The sequence below is a fragment of the Anthonomus grandis genome, chromosome 12, assembly GCF_022605725.1.
Source record: "Anthonomus grandis grandis chromosome 12, icAntGran1.3, whole genome shotgun sequence".
NCBI lineage: Eukaryota > Metazoa > Arthropoda > Insecta > Coleoptera > Curculionidae > Anthonomus > Anthonomus grandis.
The window spans coordinates 9,537,868-9,558,402 of NC_065557.1; the positions used below are offsets into that span (position 1 = coordinate 9,537,868).

A 20,535-nucleotide genomic window follows, 5' to 3' on the forward strand; every position below is an offset into this window, starting at 1 on the left:
ACGTCAATTTAGAATTCTACACATACTTTTTAGAGGGTAAATTCATTGTTTTAATAAAATAAATTTAGCATTACTAAAATTACAAAAATAAAAACTATTGTTCATAAAAAGAAACAAAACATTTATTAAATTTTTAAAAATAAGTACATTTTCTATGTCCAAAGGACACTCTTGAAAGTTTTGTAGAAAATAAATATTAAATTTTTATTGAAATTTAATAAAGTGCACTTTTTTCCAGAGGATTTATCAAAATAAAATAGCAAATAAAAATTAGGAAAAAAGACTTTTGCGGTTAATAAAATAGAGGTAATAAGTACAACATATTACGTAATTGAGAATATTACAATTTTCCTGTATTATAAAGGTAACGGTATTTGGTTAAAAGTTAACCGATCCACACTGTATCTTTTACGAATTTCAAAATTCCGTTAATGAGTCTAGAGTTTGGATCACTGGGTATGTATATCAAACATATTATATATTTAATCTAATGATCTAAATAATATACAGTATACCTATACTTAACGTCTTAAATAGCTTTATACTGTTTGGTTTCCAATATTACAAATAAACTTAACATTTAAAATAATTTTCCAAACCTGCTGCATATTATAAATGTCCATACATATTTTAAATTCTTAAATATGAAGCACTTGCCGTCAACTGCTTGTAAAAATTAAGTAAACAATTCAAATACCACATTGACAGAGAAAATTACTTAGTCTCATACACATAGAGCGCGTTGTATTTACCAATATAATAAAAACACAGTAATAATACCTTATACTTTGATATAAACACTGATATTCCCTTTACAAACGTATTTGTAAATATGTATGTTTACTTAGATATTAAAAAGATACCAAAAGCGTGTACTAAATTTTATTTTATTTATAAACTAATACGTGTATCAGATGACAAATGCTACTTTTGCGCATAAATTATACACTATATTGGTGACCAGGTATACGCGACCTGATTGGTTAGACAAAATCATGTAAGAATATTTTGCAGTATCAAGTATACGTTTAACACGGGTATATTCTATACCGATTAGACACCACCTATTGCAATAGAGACTAAGACCTAATGGATCGCATTAGTGTGGTCAAACATTTAACTATGTTATAGATTTTAACATAGACATGTATTTTTAATGTGGCATTTGATATAGGGTAAACAATATATATACAACATTTAAACACGTTTTACTTACAATGTTAAAATCCAGTTCTTTTAATAAATTTTTGACTGTTGTTAAATTTATTAAAAATTCTGAAAAATATATTGGTCGGTGCTCAGAGTAGGCTCCTAAAGTCGAACTGGCCACAAAATATACTATTGAAATTAACGTATCGAGCCAAAAACCGATTTTTATATATCTATACCACATGATTCGGATATATGTTGAAAAACCATACACTTATGCTAACTATAATAAACGTGCTAAGAGAAACTGAAAAAAAAATAGATTATGCGTATAGCATACGTTTTCTAAAAAAAACTAATATAAAAAATGCATATTTTTGACACGATAAAGATGTTATACCATTTTTATACGTAGAATACGTTTAATTAACGTGTATATTACGAACTCTTGTTACTTAAGTTAGCTGTGAATAAAAGTGTTTGTGTGATATATATAATTTTTTTTTAAATAAGGTTAATAATTTTAAAATAAAATGCACAACAAACAATGAAATCCAACAAATCAGGACCAAAACGGTCTAGCTAATCCCTAAAAATAAGTTTTCCGTTGACAATATTGCCCCATTCTCAGGCCCTACATGATCTATGGATCTCATCCAAGAGATGTATGTTCGAAATTTGTTCACGTTACGGTGCATGATTTAGATTTCTTTTGAAGCAATAAATCTGGACATAAAACGTCCGCTCGAAACAGGAAACTTTTTGAGATAGTGTGCCGGACAATATCTTCGATTTATACGTAATAAATTGTTTTTTTCCCTAAATGAACAAAAACACTTCGACAATGTATTATTTTTTCGATGTCGAACTAGCGAATGAAAAAAAAATTAATCACGATTTATAAAAAATAAAGCAAGATTGCCCCAGGACCGTCAGAAACTAATCGACTGTCAAAATTTCCATTATAATTTCCAACGTTCCAACTCTCGTAAATAAAACTCAACAATGGTATTTTTCAGGATAACTTGCACCATTAAATTCAACTTGTACGGCAATGCATCACTGCGAAAAGCGGCATAAAACGACAGCTTTTTCCTAAAACCAACAGAAAATAAATCGAAATACTTATACGTACCTAAACCGGTGGAAACATATTGAAAAAGTTCTTTCGAAAGGCGAAAGTTAGGTTAAGCGTCTTCTGGAAAATAAGATCGGTGTCTTGCAGTTAGGAAATTAAATTTTATTTGTTTTTTTTTAGGTAAACCCCCACCGACGGTGACCTGGTTAATCAACGATCAGCCGGTGGAAAATTCTAGTAATGTCGGCATCACCCCAACTGTCTTAGTTCCGAATAATGGAAAATTGGTGAGGAGTGACTTACGCATAGAGAATCTGAGCAGGAAAGATGTACACTCGGAAATTACCTGTCAGGCTACTAATAACAATAAGACCCCACCACATGCTGCAACTCTACATGTAGATATGAACTGTGAGTATAGTTTTGAACATAAAGATGTGGTTCTATACATAATTAACAATTTTTAATTTGATGAATAGTTCAGATTTAACTCAGAAATTAAAGACAATTTTAACACTGAAGTTTCCGCTAAGCGATAAGTGATGGAACCTTTTATTATGAAAAATTAAAATAATGATCAAAGAACTTGTTGTTTATATTTCATGACAAATTTAAGATTTTCGATTTGTTCCCAGTCTCCAAAGTCATATCCTTCATTTCTCTCTTAATGCTATATCTTCCATAAGCTATACATACTACCTATTTCAGGACAGGATTTCCTTTCCTTCTTTACTATTGGCTCAGGATCCAGTAGCTATGACAAGGGTCAAAGCAGGCATGTGCTATAATTTCAATATTTTTCGTTTTGACTATATTTTTTCTTTTGGACTATCAGCAAGTATGTCCTTTTATTAATCCAAAGAAAGTTGGCAAAGAAATACATTTTGGCTATTTGCTCGAGTAACACAAATTAACCTTTAAATGTAAAGTATTATTAGGAATAGAAAATATTGAAGCTTGAATATGTTGGTGAAGAACCAAGTAAATATCAAAATCCAAAACCTTTTAAGATTTGACTGTATCATTATTATTAATTTCTTTTTCTAGAATGGTCTTGAACTTCCAGAAACTGGAAACTTTTGATAAGACTTAGCTGAGAGAAGATGGCGAATGCGCTGGGAAATAATTACTTGCTATTTTTTTACTCATTGGATAATAATAATAAAAGCGTTGAACCTACGAGCCATATATGGTTTGGTGAAGGTGGAGGAAAATGTACTTTTTCAATACTCCAATCTTTTAAAATTAATAAAAAACTAGATTAGGTTTGTTGTGAGGAAGGCACCTCCACTACGGCCCTAGGTCTATTGTAGCTAATAAGCTAGGTATTTAACTTTGAACTATACAAACTAACATTACAAAAAGGTCAAACTAAAAATATTTTAAAACGACCGACTTTTGTGAAAATATTTTAAAGATTTTTGCTCTTGAGAACATTTTTTCCTGTACTGGTTGTAAAGCCTTTCCAAGCTTGTCAAGCCTCCCCAAAGTCTGAAGAAACCTGGTGAATGCGCTGGAAAAAATGTTTTTCAATTGTATTACTCGTATTGTACGTAGTTTTTTAAAATTAGACAATGAATTTAAACCGCATAAATTGATATTAGAAAATTTTCAAACATAAAACATTTTAATAATACAGAAACTTGTAAAAATAATTAGAAAAAAATCTGATTTTGAGTATATTTTTCTTCTTTTTGAATATTTTCTTCTTATCTAAAAAGCCTTCCCAAGTCCAGAAAGACTTGGTGAGGGCGCCGGGATTTTTTTTTGTTGTTTTGCTATTGGCTCACAAACCAATAGTCATAATAACAATTAAAAGCAGGCATGTATTATATTTTCAATATTTTTTTATTATTTGAATCCAAAATAGGTTGACAAAGAAGGCATGAACTTAATTTCTGCTATTTAGTTGAAATAGAATTTACAAATTACGCTTTTGAGGTTCTAAATGGTTATTAAAAAATATTGAGGGTTGAATTTTTTGGCCAAGGAACCGGTAAATATTAAATCTTTTTAAATGGTTCTTTTTAAGGTTTAACTGAATTAGAGTTAAAGGTATTTTTTTATAAGGGGCTTGAAGTTCCAGAAACTGCAGACCTCAATAACGTTTAGTTAATAAAAATTGGCGAAGGCACTGGAAAATAAATGTTTGCTGTTTTTTTAATCATTGAATTATAAAACTACATAAAATCTTTAGCTTTACAGGTTCTGATGAAGGTGCAGGCAAATGTAAGGCTTTTCGAAATCCCCTCATTGTTTTTAACTTTGCAACTAACTGATTACTGTAAACGATACAAACTTTTATTCAGCTTCAATCAAAAAATCTAAGCGACCAAATTTTCTAGAATTACCTGTAAAATTTTTGACATTAGGAACATGTTTTTTCTGCACTGCCTGAAAGGTTTTTACAATGTTTGTCAAGTCCTCACAGGTCTAGAGAAAGTTGATGAAGGCGCTGGAAAATAATTTTCTGTCGTTTTCTGACTTACTGTATATCCAAAATGGTGCAACTGTTGGGTCCTTAAAATAATGATAAAGTTACAGGACAACGTAAAACTTTTTAATATTTTCAGATTTTCAACTAAACCGCACAAATTGACGTTAAAAAATCTGAAAACACAAAACATTTCTATAATTTAGAATCTTCTAAAAATATAAGGAACACAAAGTACGGAAAATAAAAAGACGAGTAAGCAAAAAAAAGACAAGAATGAAATATTAAATGAGACTATTTATATTTTGGGTCAAATAATGAAAATGCACGAATTTATTGTCAAACTTGACTTTTGCTTTCAGGTATTTTTCAATATAAACAATAGGAAGGTAAAGTCATTTGGTGCCAAATGAGGGCTGTACGAAGAATCATTTTAACGCTTTGGAAAGTCAAAGAGTTAGCTGTATCATTATTCTGATATACATAGAATGATGATTCGTTGCCCTTTTTTTTACACTATTTACTATAAGCACTTCTTGCAAACAAATGCTCGTATATCGTTCAGAGTTCAGCGTTTTATATTATTATAATATAAAGATTATCAAGTTATTCCAAAGAATCAGACAATTATTTGCTTCAATGTATTTTATGCTTAAATAATATTTACCACATTTGCCTCCTATGAAAGACTCTTGCAGTGGATCTGTTTTCTTTTGAGCCCTTAGTTCTTAAATCCAAGGTTAGTCATCTGTTTAGAGGTTATACGCAACTTTTGATGTTCTGCGGCTGTTTTTCTTAAGCATTCTTATTCAACAATTGACAGGAACATCTATTTGAATTCATTTTAAATTATACGGGATCCGCAAATAATTTTTTTCACAAGGTGATGCAATATCTTAAGGATGCTCGTCACACTAATCTCCAAGGTCTGAGTCTCACGATATATCACCTGATAATGTTTATTTACGAGTAGTAGTTCTTATACTTAAGCGTTTAACTAATAAATATATTTTAAACATAAAAATTGTAAATTTTTTTTAAATGCACTCAAAACTCTATTCTAGGCATTTACTATCTCGTGTATTTCCCAATGTTTTTATTCGTTAAAAATTTGTGAAGACGTTGGGAAAAATTTTTACTTCTTTGTGACTAAGAGATTTGCCTATTGGTTTTAATGAAGATACCGAACAACGCAAAACTTTCTATTATTTCAAAATTAGTAATTTTTAATATACATATTAACTTTTAATACTTTATACACTTTTATACTATTTTCTACGATTAAAGTCATATTACATACATGTTTTGGTGAAGCTACAGGAAAATTTAAGACTTTAAAAATCACATTTTTTTTTTAAATTTGAGATTTTTAATTTGAACCATATAATATGACATCAGAAAGAAACTTTAAACAAAAAATCTTTTAAAATCACCAACATTTCTTTTTTCTATATTTACAAATGACATTATATTTTTCTGTAGATAAACTAATGTATGATTTTAATTTTCCAATAAATAAATGAGCACACAAATTACTTGGCTATTTTTCTTTAAAAATAAATATTATTTCCCCTAATGACTCGATTATGCACCCTTTTTCTTTCAAAAAGCTAGTTACCCTATCATTTTCCTGATTTTCTGCTTCAATTGTTTTACCATGGATATGAGTTCTGCAAGATATATTCGACTCTTCCGCCTTTCCTTGTTGTTGGTCATCTATGTTCTTTTTATTTGTTATACTTTTTGCTGAAATAGAAGCTGAATTTTGCACCTATTTGTCCTTGCTGGCGTTGCACTATTAACAAAGCCAGTTTTTTTTCTGTGCAACGAGTACTTAGGCTAAAACGCAAACATTTGCAAAGTGGAGGTAGAGATTAACTTTACACAACCCACATTGTATTTTGCACATACTTTTATTATATAAACAACAAATGATAACGTGCCTTACCATTTCTAGTTTTACTGAACAGAAAAGTATTTTTTAAAACATATCCAACCCTACGCGTTTAGTCTCTGCGCTCAGAATGCTATTTTTACTAAACCAACAAAATTAAAATTAGGAACTCGGACAATCATTTAGAACGCAGCATAGACATGGGAAGGTAAATAACGTACTATTGCCATAGTGTTCTAAACACTAATTCCCGTATATTTTCGCAATTTTTGACTTCAAAAAAATTAACTCATCGGGCGATTCGGTGCACCTAAAGATATACAGAGGCTATTTTAGATTATGAATTTGCACTAGAAACGTCAAAATTACGCAATTTCTCGTACAGCTACTGCTGCTGTGTTTTGTTCCGACTACGTTAGCGACTGTGTTGTATAGGATAAAGGTATCTGTGTTTCTTCCCTCATCTATCATGTAATCACCATATCAGTTTTTGAAAAAAAAAGCAGGCTTCAATCATAGAAGTTTAAAATCCTGTTACCTGTTTATTCTCTGAAGACACATAATAAAACCTCTGTTAATCTATTGGTTTAATTCACTCCTTTTTAGGTGCATAAAACTCTACCATTTTCCAGAGTTCTTTTCCAGTAAATTTGCCTATTAATTATACTGGCATAAACTAAGTTTTTAATAACAAAATTATTGTGATAATCTAACGAATATATTTTAAAATTGCATAAGATTTTATTTTCTTTTTATATAGGAAAATACGGACACTTTTATTAAAAACCCCCATAAAAAAATTTACGCCGGTGGCGCCTAATTTAAAATCATAGGCTGTAAAAGAAACCAATTTAAGTTTTTATCTGCTCCGGCAGCGTCGCAATGCACAATACTCCTTAAAGAAGATTATCTTCTACCGGGAATGAATACTATAAATATGAATAAGGGCAAAACGATGTACTTTTATTGTCCCACATTCCGGAATATTTTCCAGGGGTTGAATGTGTATTTTATGTGTTTTGTAGACAATAAAAATGCAATAATATGCCCTGTAGCATGATAGCCACCGAAAGAATTTCCGTAGCAAAATATATTTTCATTAGAGTTATTTTATGGACTTTTTTAAATTAGGTTGTAAACATGCTATGAATTATTCAAATATGTAAAAGTCTCTGTGTTATATACAAAATATAAATTTGTGTAATTTTTTTTGTAGTTGGCCCACTGGATGTTAAACTGTTAGGTCCAAACCAGCCATTATCTGCAGGTCGAAGATACGATTTACTATGTCAAAGCACTGGCTCTAGACCTCCTGCTACGATAACTTGGTGGAAAAATGGTCAAAGATTGGAGCGATCCAAGGACCTGGTAAGTTTAATTTGAAAAATAATTTATTATGCTTCATGAAAAACGTGGACAGTCTCTTCTTTAACGTCTCCCATGATCCTCCTGTACTCCAGCTGGTGATCATACATTTTTAAAAAAACTTGGTACTTCTTCTCGTGATATTCGATTAGTTCGCTATCATCATCTGGGAGTAGCACTTGCCCACTTCCGCACATCTCTTGCATCGCGTGGTCGAAGTCTCGGAAGTATTGAGAAGCAATACCAGCTAAAAAATTAGATTTCTTATTAGTAAGTTATACTGTCACGATTAATACTTGTCATTACAAGCGTCTTCCTAAATTTCAGTGTTAATAAATTTTTAATTTTTGGTGTATGAAAGTGAGATTCAAATTTGTTTTTGGACTAAATAACATATTGGTGATGTGAAGTAACTCTGCTAATAATGTGGCGGTCGAACAAGTAATAATGATGCTACAAACTACTAGTTACCTTTATCTACTCCTAATTAAGACGCGAAAGAAAGAAGACAAAGAAGAGACCTCATAGAAACTTAATCATTCATGGAAAACTCTAATGAAGCTCTAAAAGTGATATTTAACTTATCAAGCATAGACAGGACTAGAGGGCACTTGAAAGAAACTCTAAACAGAAAAAATTGCAATGTTGCAGTATACACCTCCTATACAGAGTTGTGAGTGCAAAAAATAAAAATATATTCAAAAACAGACTAGTTGTAAGTAGTAACGTCTCTAACTTTAACATATACTCCTACTTTTTTTTAAGATGGAAACTAGTAGTTAAACTGCCTGGAAAAAATTAGTTGTTTACTTCCAGGCTTTTAGTTGCCTCAACTGCCAAAAAGAGAACGTTTTTTTACTTTTCAGGAAAAATCTTTAATGTTTTTCTATAATATTTTAGAAATGCTTAGACCATCGTTGTAAGAAAGTAAATCTTTTATGTAAAAAGCGTTGTTTGGTGGTCTAATAAGTAGCAACAAACCCCACAAACTGTTAGTTATTTTATATAGCGTACCTACTCCTATTTATTTTGTTTGTCGAAAAAAATTTTGGTTTATAGGGCAGCCGAATAAGTAGCACTGATCGGTGTATCTGATGTTGAGAAACCACTAGTTATTTTACTAAACACCCCTATTGATTTATTTATTTTAGTACTACTTATTTTTTTTAATTTATAATTCTGTACCAGGCGTTTGCAATATAAGCTCGAAAAAAATAAAAAAAAAACAAAATAAAGCTGGAAACATTTTTGGAAATCCTTACCTACCATTTTTTTAGAAAAACTATTTCAATTCCCCTAAATCAATTTGTTGCTGCCTATTCGACTGCTGTTCTTAGACAAATAAAAAATTAGAGAGTGTATATTACAATAAATAAGGGCTTGTAACAAAAAGACTTCAGCATATAGGTTAACGTTAAAATATTCGAGGTATTATTAAATTGATGCTGAATATTCGACCGCTCGAACAAGTTTAATATAAAACTAACCAACTTAATACAGAGTAATACCAAAGTTTATTAGTATGTAAATAAATTTAAACATTGCCCAGCATAATAAATTATTATGTATTGTTGCCGGTTGTGACTAGACTGTTTTGGTAATACTGATAAAAATATCCATGCAGTATGACACTTGCAAGACTTGTGCAAGATTAATTTCTTCTGAAGTCAAAATTCTACAACTGGTTTCCGGAGTTTGATATTTTATTGTAAAAAGTATCGGTCTTTTGAAGCCTGTATTGAAGAACATTATTAATGATAAATCAAAAATCATCGGAAGTAGGAATGAAATTATTGATTTTATTAGAAATAAAATTGAAGATTTGGAAGAAATCCAGAAAAACCGTGCTTTAACTAGTTAGGAAGCACAAAATAAAGTGAATTATTAAACGATAACTTGCCGAGCTTAATAATTAAGTCAAAGCAAAATTAAAATAGGGAAAAAAACGGATTCTCATAATAGTCAAAATATACAAGATCTAAAAGCATTGAGGAATAAGGCAGATTAAAAACTAAGTGGTTATGAGGTAAAAACATTAAAATTTTAATAAACTTAGATTTGAAATAACTGGATAGAATGGTATGATGGAAAAAGAAGCCTTGGAGAGAAATAATAGGGAGCAAAATCATTTTATTAAAAATAATGATGAACTAAAAATTAAGCTAGTAAAGAAAATTAAGTAACGATATATATTATTTTGAGATTGCAACCATCTCTATTTTATAGATTTATAGTTCCAGAAAAGGTCTTTATATTTTGGAAAAGATACCCATTTATAAAGATGTTGGCTTAAGATGCTATTTTAAATCTTAAAACCCTTTCAGAAATCTGACACTGGTCCAAATTGACATCCTTGTGAATGAGTAAAGTGAAACTACAAGACGGATCAAACTGCCCATAATTCAAACTCCTTACTATTAATACCTACTAAAAATCTTTAAACATAAAATTAATTACTTTACTATTAATAGCTAACAATCAAGAATAAATACTATTTAAATATTGGCATTAGCGAGAAGGTTGCTGTAAATTGTGATACGTTGACTAATAAAATATATTTCTAGTATCAAGTATCTTACACCTTAACATTCATAGCATTAGAAAAAATTTCAATGAACTAATTGGTTTTTTAAAGGATATAATTTTAAGTTTTGTGCTATAATAATACTAACAAAATCTTGGCAATTTGAGGGTACTAGTAGTGATAATTTCTGTATTGACAGCCATAATACGTACTACAATAAAGCAGAACGATCGAACAGTAGTGTGTATAAGATCCAACTAATTTATTATACCTAATTTATTGAAAAATACTCTTACCAGTGTTAAACTAAAAGTAAGTAACCTCACTATTGGATTATCTTGAATTTACATGCCTCCCTCAAAAGCCATACAAGATTTTCTCTTAGACTTTGAAGATTATTACTTATAACCATATGAAAATCAGCTTGATGCTATCGATGAGTATAATCAGGAAACAACTTCCTCTAATTCAATATTAAATCACTATGGCTTTTTATCTGCAATTAATTCTACAAGCATTTAAGTTGATTCATCTACGAGCCTAAATCATATATTTCTTTGAAAAATGGGAAGTCTAATCTAACATACTCATTTTTTATTATTTTTTCTGTCTGGTATCACAGATAATTATTCAAAAATGCTTAACGTAATTAGGATTAAACCTATTTATTCAAATAAGAATAAATCCTAAGTCTGCAGCTTGTTTAATAATATATGCAGTAATATTCTTGTAGATAAAAAATAAATGGATTACCATTGGTCTAATAGTCAGCATAAAGAAAGAAATAAAAAGAAAAAAACTTCTTTAAGAGCATAATACTTTAACAAACAAATATTATCTACTGTATACTGCAACACATGATTTGTATAGTGCTCAAATTCTAAATAGTGGTAATGATAATAAAACACGGTACACAATTATTAAATGAAGCATCAAATTACAATATCAATAATTATAGCATTAATAAGGTACTGTTCTTGGATCAATTCTCTTCATACAAGACATAATTACTCTTTTGATAAATATTGCAATAAAAAATGAAACTATAATAATATATGCCGATGTTATAGGGGTTGCTTTACCGTAAAAGGCATAAGAGTCTGGAAACACCTTAAATAGGATTATTACGTCCTAAGATTTATAAAAAATATAAGAAAGTAAGATATAATATAGGTTCTCTACTCTTAAGAAAATTATAGGCAATAAACAGGAGTATTGTTGAATCATTGCTAAAATATTGTGTAGTTATTTGGGGTAGAGTCCACCTCAAAGTGCCCTGAAGAGGCAATTGACCATGGCTTAAAATTTATCTACAGGAATAACAAACGCTATTTCACCCCTTTACTTTACTTAATAGAATACTTTAATGTGCGTTCACTATATTATTTCTTCACCTATATATGCCTTCATAAATCAAATAAAATGTTATTGGCCATACATACCACACAAGAAATTAAATCTTTGTTAACTCCTGCTGCTTCTACTACAAAATAATTAATATAATTTTTCTATCTTACGCCTAAGTTACATATTTTGTTACCACCTCACATTTGACAACTCAATAAATAACTTAAATTCAGTACTAAATATAGAAATTATTTAATCATTTTGATTTTGGTCAGTGAAGTTTAGATTTTTCTGTAACTATATAAGGAAATTTGTTTGTAATCATCTAGTAGTGTCAACACTTTGCACATACAGGTTAGCTAGGTGCTATATTTGTTAGTAAGACAATGTCATATATATTATGACATAATTTGTTAACTTGTATGAAATGTATTAAACTTTAATATATTATTGTATTGTATTAGTCCTGAAAATCTGCATCAATATTTACTGAATAGGAAAATTTGGATTTGTCGATCGGATGTATGATGTTGATCGGAACATTGTGTATTTTTTAAAGTTATAGCTTTTTGCTATAAAAACATCATCAAACCAGAAAAAAAAAATTGTCACAATAATAAGTGATGGCCTGGTTGCCCTTATAGCCGAACCACGCAACCAAGAAGGAGTTAACAGATGTTGAGTTTTACTTTTTTATGAATATTGGCAATGTGAAATAATCTAATTAACACATAAAAATAAACGTAGGTACTATAAAAACGGGTGCAATGAAAAACAAAAATAGAGCTTTTTAGCATATCATATAACGGATGTTACAAGATATACTCGACGCATTCTCTACCTCGCATCTTTGTTGCTCTCCACAAAGGATCGAAGCTATCTTTAATTAAAGCAGTCACAACCCTTAAGGTCAGAATATCTAATTTCAATGGCTTTGTGGGCTTAAATTCAAGGCTGTCGCCAGCCTGTAGAATGAAGGAGGAAGGCAAATTAAAAGAAATTTTGGAAATTGGAAAAGGGATAATTATCAGTTGTGGCACCTATTTTTTATTTCGATAAGGAGGTCAGCAAAGTAATCAAAAGCATTTTTTTTTTAATTTTCATTAAATGTTCCATAAAATGTTGTTAATTTTGGCTACCGACTACGTTTCAGATTTTTTATATTAATTTTTAAATATACTCTCACTTTAAATAAATTATATATATTTTAAGATTTTTTTATATACGCATCTTTTAGGTATTTAGTTCTAGGCATTTAAAATATCTGCTGGATATTAAAATTTATTTTTGTTCTAGACTGTTACCGACAGTTTATCTTTTTTTTCAGGCAATCAAAGATACTTTGATCTTTTCCGGGCACTGGAACGAATTTTTTGCATTAAAAAAAAAGAAAAAATGATTTTCTGGCATCCTGGTTTTAATATCCAATTATAAAAAAAGTCTCTATCCAAGAACCCTTGTAAATATAAATTTATCTCATTGTATTATATTATATATTTTTAAAAAGGTGAGTTAAGGTCTCTGGACTGAAAACGTAAGCTATTCACAAAAATATGACACTCGCAGAACAAGTTCTTTTCACAATTGTTATCGAATAAACTATTCTCGCTTAAGAATTGAAGATTATCTGAGCAATAAATTTCCAGCTCAATTTTCTCTTATTTTAACTTTCTATTCGTTGAATATACATAAGTTAAAGGCGGGTAAATGCTTCTTTCGAATGTATGGAACTTTTTTGACTACTACCTTGCCTTATTTTGGTCCTTCTTTCATGAAAAATCCTTAAGGAAAAATAGCAATGACGAGAAAATTGATAATTTTGATGATTGATGGTTTTTTTGAATATATGGAATTGCTGTAACCATGATCTATGCCTTCGTGTGGTGGTGTACCATGAAAAATTCTTGAAGAAATAAATGATGATGACCAGAAGAGGGTATTAGGAAATTATATATTACAAAAAACATGAAATTTATGAAAATCTACTCAGTGGTTCAGAAGCTAAGATGTTTTCTCATTAACTTGAAATGGGTTATATTGGGTTAGTTTTGGTCTATCTTTAAAAAACTTTGCCAGAACAGATTTGGTATTCGTTTTTATCGGTCCAAGGGAAAATTAGGCATCTTCATATCTACTTTTCCCTGAAGAATCAGAGTTAAGCATCTTAAGTCTAATTCTTTAGTTCTGGAGAGTAACGAGTAAGATTAACTTCTAATATTAAATTTACTATAAAAAAAACAACTACATATGTCAACATTGGCTTACATTTAAATGTAAAAAAGATAAAACCTTTTGTTTAATTTGGCATTTTATTAAATTAAATAAGTAATATTCAATTAGAATTTTCGGTCATTTTGATTTATAAAAAAATTGTGATGCATGAAAATGCTATAGTTTTTTTTTTAACAATATTCCTTAAATAACAGATATTAAGTTGGCAATTTTAAGAGGAGATAATCCAATAAATCACTCAGTTCATACAGACCAGTAAATTTTGTAACTTAATATGATTTAAATTATATTAATTACGAAAACTTAATCTCCTAAATAGACACTCTAGTCAAGTTAAATCTAATCCTTTTATTCAATCTCGTAGCGCTGGTCCTAAGTCGTCGTCTATATCCAAGAACACTTGGATATTGTTACCTGCTTAGTAATTACTAAGCATCTGATTTTCAACGGTCTTTAAACAAAGTTAAGATATTGTTTTGGATTTTGTATAGTGAAGTCTCGTGTATCTGATATATTTTTGGAAGTTTAGAAGGTCATATCAGATTTCGCCTTATGAAGGCAACATTTGAGCCTTAGAAATATGGAAGAAGTTGTGACGGACTAAAGAGTAATGATGTAAATGGGTTAAATTTCTAAACCGAGTGCCTATGCAGATAATATTTTAGTTTAAATTTAATGTATCAAAAGAACTTCAACAGGGGAGAATAAATACAAAATCTGACCCAATATCAGTGTATTATGAATTATCTAACGAAATCTCGAATTGTCTAAAAGTAAATGCGGTTGTAAGTAGTCAATGATATAACTCTGACTATATTAAAATAAAAGCTAAGAAATTTAAATGAAAGTCAGGCATGCTTGTGACTATACTTTGAACAAACATAACATAAATTATACATAATAGACAATTTTTTTTTATACTTCACATCACTTCTACGATATACATATATACATACAGGGTGACAATTTCAAGAGTAGCCATGGCTTATAATTTTTAAACCGTAAAAGATATAAAAAAATGCTTAAAACCGTTTCTATAGTAACAAGGGGGAACCAAAATGATGAATTTTTTAGGGATATACTATCATCCCCCTAACCCCCAGAGCCACCCCCTTAAAAATTTTAAATTGGAAGGGTAGTCGAGTGATACCTTGTTTGAAAGGTCTATTAATTCCCTATATTATGCGACTTATAATAATCAATGCATTTATTTTAGAGTTATGCTAATTTTAATATTTTATTAAAGGTTATTTAAGTGTTTTTTAATTTCTTATCAAATTAACATATTTTAAAAATGTCATAAAATATTTAACATTTGAACATTAGTACAAATGGTTAAGAACTAGAAAAACACTCTGCAATATTGCGTTTATTCTATTTTTAAAACAATAAAAATCTGCATTGAACTTTAATTATTTTATTAAATGCTCAAAGTGGCTTCCATTATTTTGCAAGCAAAAGTACAATCTGTTTTCAAACTCTTGACGAACATTTCTAAAAACTTCAGTTGTTAATAATCGGCACTCTTGTGTAATTCTTTGTTTTAACTCCTCAATGGTGGCAGGCTGCGTTTTGAAAACGACCGATTTTAGGTGACCCCAAAGAAAAAAATCGAGAGGGGTGAGATCTGGCGATCTTGGCGGCCACTCAATAGGTCCTCTTCTAACAATCCATTGGTCTGGATAATGATTATCTAGCCACTCTCTAACAGGCAATACATAATGTGGTGGGGCCCCATCTTGTTGAAAATGCAACAAATTTTCATCAAGAACAAGATCTCCATTTTCATCCCTTTGGTTTTCCAATTCCGTTATTACTAAAGGCTCAACAGTTGTTTCTAACATTTCAGCATAAATTTCTCCATTTAGATTATCGTCAATAAACAATGGCTCAATTATATTATTCCCTAGAATTCCGGCCCACACATTTATTTTTTGGGGATATTGGGTGTGCCCTTCCCTAAAAATATGGGGATTCTCATCACTCCAGTAACGGCAGTTTTGCTTATTAACGTTACCGTTTAAATAAAAAGTGCACTCGTCACTGAAACAAATGTCTTTTATAAAACGTGGCTCATTTATTATTTTTTAAGTCATTAATTCACAAAATTCGATCCGCCTGTCTGGATCGTCATCACCAAGTTCTTGAACAATCTGTAGCTTGTAAGGATGGAATTTTTTAATTTTTAATATCTTTCGTACTGATTCACGAGACACTCCTGTGGCAGTTGCTGCTTGACGAGTCGACATACCAGGATCCATAGCAAAATGCCCAAGAACCTGAATCTGAGTTGCTTCATCCAGTATTCTTGGCTGATTTTTCTTTATATCACCTACAAACCCAGTTTCTTCAAATTTTCTTACCAACTTCTGGATGTAATAATGCCCAACCTGCTTATCTGGATGCCTCTCATTAAATATTGTGGCACTTCTACGAAAACAGCGATTTTGAGAACCATAAATAAATATCATTTCAACTCTTTCGGCGATCGTATAAACCATTGTAAAAATAAAACTAGAGCAGTGAGAGAACTTTAAATCACAAAAAGAACCACGATATTACTAACCAAACCAAAAATTAAACATTTTAAGGCAAAATTTAAATAAACAAAAAACAACAAATATTTCGAGAATGGCAGGCATCGAAAATTTTCCTTTTTTTTACATCGCCAAATACCATTCCGACAATTCAATAATTTCAGTATAAGAGTTATGGAACATATAACCCCTGACTATAGTATATTTTATTCCTTAGTTTATAGAATATGATCTTTTGCATTGTAATCATTTTTACTTTAGCTAAGAAGTAATTTGTATTGTTTTAATCAGATAGATTTAAGCATTAGTAGAGTTAAGTCACAACGCTGTAACGTTCTTAAAATAAATTTTTAAAAAAGCCTTTTCATCTTTCAAATCTATAACTGGCGCAGTCGACGGAGTTCTAAGTCGAACAATATCCGACAAAAATCGCGGAATTGGTCCGTTTTTACGGTTTATCGGCAATCGCGAACCTTGTGAATTTACGAAGAGGCAGCACCCAGGAGGAAGTCAAACTTCGATCAAATCTATTGGGAGAAGAGCGTTCAGCAACGGTCCAACTTCGACCAACCCTAGATTAGGCTTGGGAACACAAGCATCGGTTCCTATAGGCAACGTAGTCTAAGAGAATGCAGCTTTTCATCGCTGGATTTTTGCTATTGTAAGTGCTCATTGTCCTTTCTTTTTCCTTTGTTTTTAAATTGATTTTTATTTTGATTTTTCCGTTTTTGCACAATTGCAAACTATAACATATACTGTTGTTTTACGATTGGCAATTTTATTTAGGTTAGATTTAGAGTTACAATTTATTCAAGTTTTTATTTTTTCTTTCTAGTCAAGTTACGTAATTTTGCGTAATTTTTTATTAATTTTATGTCTGAAAATAATTCTGAAATTATTGACGAATTACTTTCTCATTTGGAAAGGTTATCCGTAACAAATACTAAAACGGATCAGCCTTATTTAAATCAAATTATTTCTGATAATACCGCTGATATTAATAACACTTTACCTGCCTTACCGGAGGAAGAACTCGAAGTAGAATCTGTATCAGTTGTATCCAGAACCATGCCTACTGATATGCCACTTTTAAAATAACAAACGGATAACATCCCACATTTCGATGGAAATCCAAAGTTATTGCAAAGATTTATTTTATCGTGTGAAAATCTTCTTAGAAATTTTCAAAATAGTCAAACTCGTGAAGATCCTATTAATTCAATTTTAATAGACTCGATTTTAGGCAAATTAAGGGGTAGAGCAGCTGATTTAATTGGCTCTAGATCAGAATTAAATACTTGGGCTTTAATAAAAGAAACCTTAAATTTAACATTCGCAGATCAAAGGGGTATTGACTGTCTAATACAAGACTTAATTTCTATTAGGCCTTATAAAAATGAACCACCATTAAATTTCGGCATGAGAATACAAGATGCCAGAAGTCTTTTGTTTGCTAAATTAAGTACTTTAATTGTTGATGAAAATGAAAAACGAATTAAAATCGCCCATTACGATGATTTTGCTTTAAAAACCTTCTTAGCAGGGCTCAAATATCACATGCAGTTAGTAGTTAGGCTTAAAAATCCAATTAATTTAGAACAGGCACTATCATTTGCCGCCGAAGAAGAAAACTTTATAAATTTCAGCCGAAATCAACATCAAAACACAACTGTAAACCTACCACCACAGACTAAAACACATCCACATCAACATGTTAGAGCTACAAATAATAATCAACAAACATTTCCCCACAATAATAAGCAATTCCCAATACCTTTCTTACAACCAACATTTAATGCCCAATCATCCCCAGAAATTAATATTTTCCGCCCAACACCACCCTCAAATAATGTGTTTGCATTAAACCCCCAACAGCCTCCAATAAATAATGCATCTTTTGTACCAAGGCCCCCTCAACCACAACCGTCAAATAATTTTCAACAAAAATCATTTTTCCAAAACCCAAATCCAAATTTTCCAATAAATACCAATAACAGACCGAATTTTAATCAAAGTTCATCAATTAGAAGCCGCAGTGCTCGAAGCAATTTAAATAGGCCGACGCCAATGGACACTAGTTCAGGCACAGCCATAATTCATCATCCAACACCCCATAAATTGAATTACCAAGAATTTCATGCACAACAAATTAACGACAATAATAATTATTGCTACAATAATTCCCAAGATGATTATTATTACGATTTCTTAGGGCAAAACGAATCTGACCCATATCCCAATGAAAATGCATATTATGCAGATGTGCAAGATCTTTATCACTACAATAACACTCAGACATCCGATCCTTGCGCTTCAAGTGAAAATATAAAACCAGATGAAAATTTTCAGCAAGTTCAGGCAACACAATACCCAACGTAATTAATATGCATAATTACAACATAAGATCAGATTTACCGTACGTGTTTATTCCCGAAATCACAGCACATTTTTTAATTGATACCGGCAGCTCTAGAAGTCTAATGAAACCTTACCTTGCACACAAATTTTATAAAAATTTTATTAATAAAGAGGTATTTAATATTCAGACCGCCCACGCAATGACATATCACGATGAAGTCGCAAACATTCCTATTTTTAGTTTATTTAATACCAATGGCTATCACAAATTTTATCTTTTCGACTTTTCTCAAAAATACGATGGTTTAATTGGCGCAGATTTATTGAACCAATTAAATGCTAGTATAAACATTAATGCTCGGAAAATAACAACTTCTAATGCAGAAATACCAATAATTTATGAAAAACGTGACGATAAAATCCCAAATGAAAATTTTCAAAATTACAATTTTTCAGTGACAGTATCTCCTAGATCCCAACAAATAGTTAAAGTACCAGTAACCGTTGAACATGGTACCGGATTTTTAGATTATCATAAATTTGAACATAATTTAGAAATACCAGGTTCTTTGGTTAATATCTCAAACTATTTTGCCATCACTTCAGTCACAAATCCTCAGGATATCCCTATAACCCTACATTTGACAAAACCTCTAGATATTGAAATTCTTGACATTCATAATATAAATTTTGTTGAAAAAATGGAAGTTGATGAACCTCTTTCCTTAGAGCAAAATAATCTGCTTAAAGAAAATTTAAAAAATATTCGCTTAGACCATTGTAACATAGAAGAAAAACAAATGATTCGAGACTTATGTCTAGAATATAAAGATATATTTTATTGCGAAAAAATTCCCCTTACTTTTACTAACCAGATTAGACATCAAATAAAATTAGACAATCACACACCGATTTATACAAAAAGTTATCGCTACCCAGAAGTCCATAGACAGGAAGTAAAACAACAAATTTCAAAAATGTTAGAACAAGGCATCATCCAAAATTCATATTCCCCTTGGTCCAGCCCCATCTGGATCGTTCCAAAAAAATTCGATTCTTCCGGAAAACGCAAGTGGCGACTTGTTATAGATTATCGTAAGCTCAACGAACGAACGATTGATGACAAATACCCTCTTCCCCAAATTACAGACATTCTGGATAAGCTTGGCAGAAGCCAATATTTTTCAACACTTGATTTGGCCAATGGTTTTCATCAAATCGAGATGGATCCCCATGATATCCCAAAAACCGGCTTCTCCACTGAAAATGGACATTACGAGTTCAAACGAATGCCTTTCGGACTTAAGAATGCCCCATCGACATTCCAGAGAGTCATGGATAACATCTTGAGAGGTCTTCAAAATGAAATCTGTCTTGTATATTTGGACGACATTGTCATTTTCAGCAGTTCTTTGGAAGAACACATTTCCCGTTTAAGACAAATTTTTGACAAACTTCGTGAATCCAATTTCAAAATTCAGTTGGACAAATCAGAATTTTTAAAAAAGGAAGTCCAATATTTGGGTCATGTTGTTACTACTGAAGGTGTTAAACCTAATCCAGACAAAATTTCAGCAATTAAAAATTTCCCAATCCCAAATTCTCCCAAAGCTCTGA

The 20,535-nt window shown here is 30.7% G+C and overlaps 2 protein-coding genes and 1 long non-coding RNA gene across 6 annotated transcripts in view; 2 read left to right on the top strand and 1 right to left on the bottom strand.

The window, feature by feature from the left end:
• The window catches only part of LOC126742712 (protein turtle homolog B-like), a 472,815-nt gene that overhangs the window by 345,054 nt on the left and 107,226 nt on the right, over positions 1-20,535 (top strand). For both annotated transcript variants that reach the window (XM_050449495.1, XM_050449496.1), the window contains exons 5-6: positions 2,408-2,638; positions 7,772-7,923. In XM_050449495.1, the coding sequence (XP_050305452.1) occupies positions 2,408-2,638; positions 7,772-7,923 (383 nt within the window). The remainder of the gene's footprint in view (positions 1-2,407; positions 2,639-7,771; positions 7,924-20,535) is intronic.
• The window catches only part of LOC126742715 (FGGY carbohydrate kinase domain-containing protein-like), a 29,226-nt gene continuing 16,291 nt past the window's right edge, over positions 7,601-20,535 (bottom strand). For 2 of the 3 annotated variants that reach the window (XM_050449498.1, XM_050449499.1), the window contains exon 10: positions 7,601-8,167. In XM_050449498.1, the coding sequence (XP_050305455.1) occupies positions 7,950-8,167 (218 nt within the window). In that variant the 3' untranslated portion in view covers positions 7,601-7,949. The remainder of the gene's footprint in view (positions 8,168-20,535) is intronic. The other variant, XR_007662703.1, reaches the window with a different exon arrangement.
• Positions 12,224-13,002, top strand: LOC126742717 (uncharacterized). Its single transcript, XR_007662704.1, has 2 exons — positions 12,224-12,534; positions 12,586-13,002. It is a non-coding gene; the product is annotated as an uncharacterized LOC126742717 (long non-coding RNA).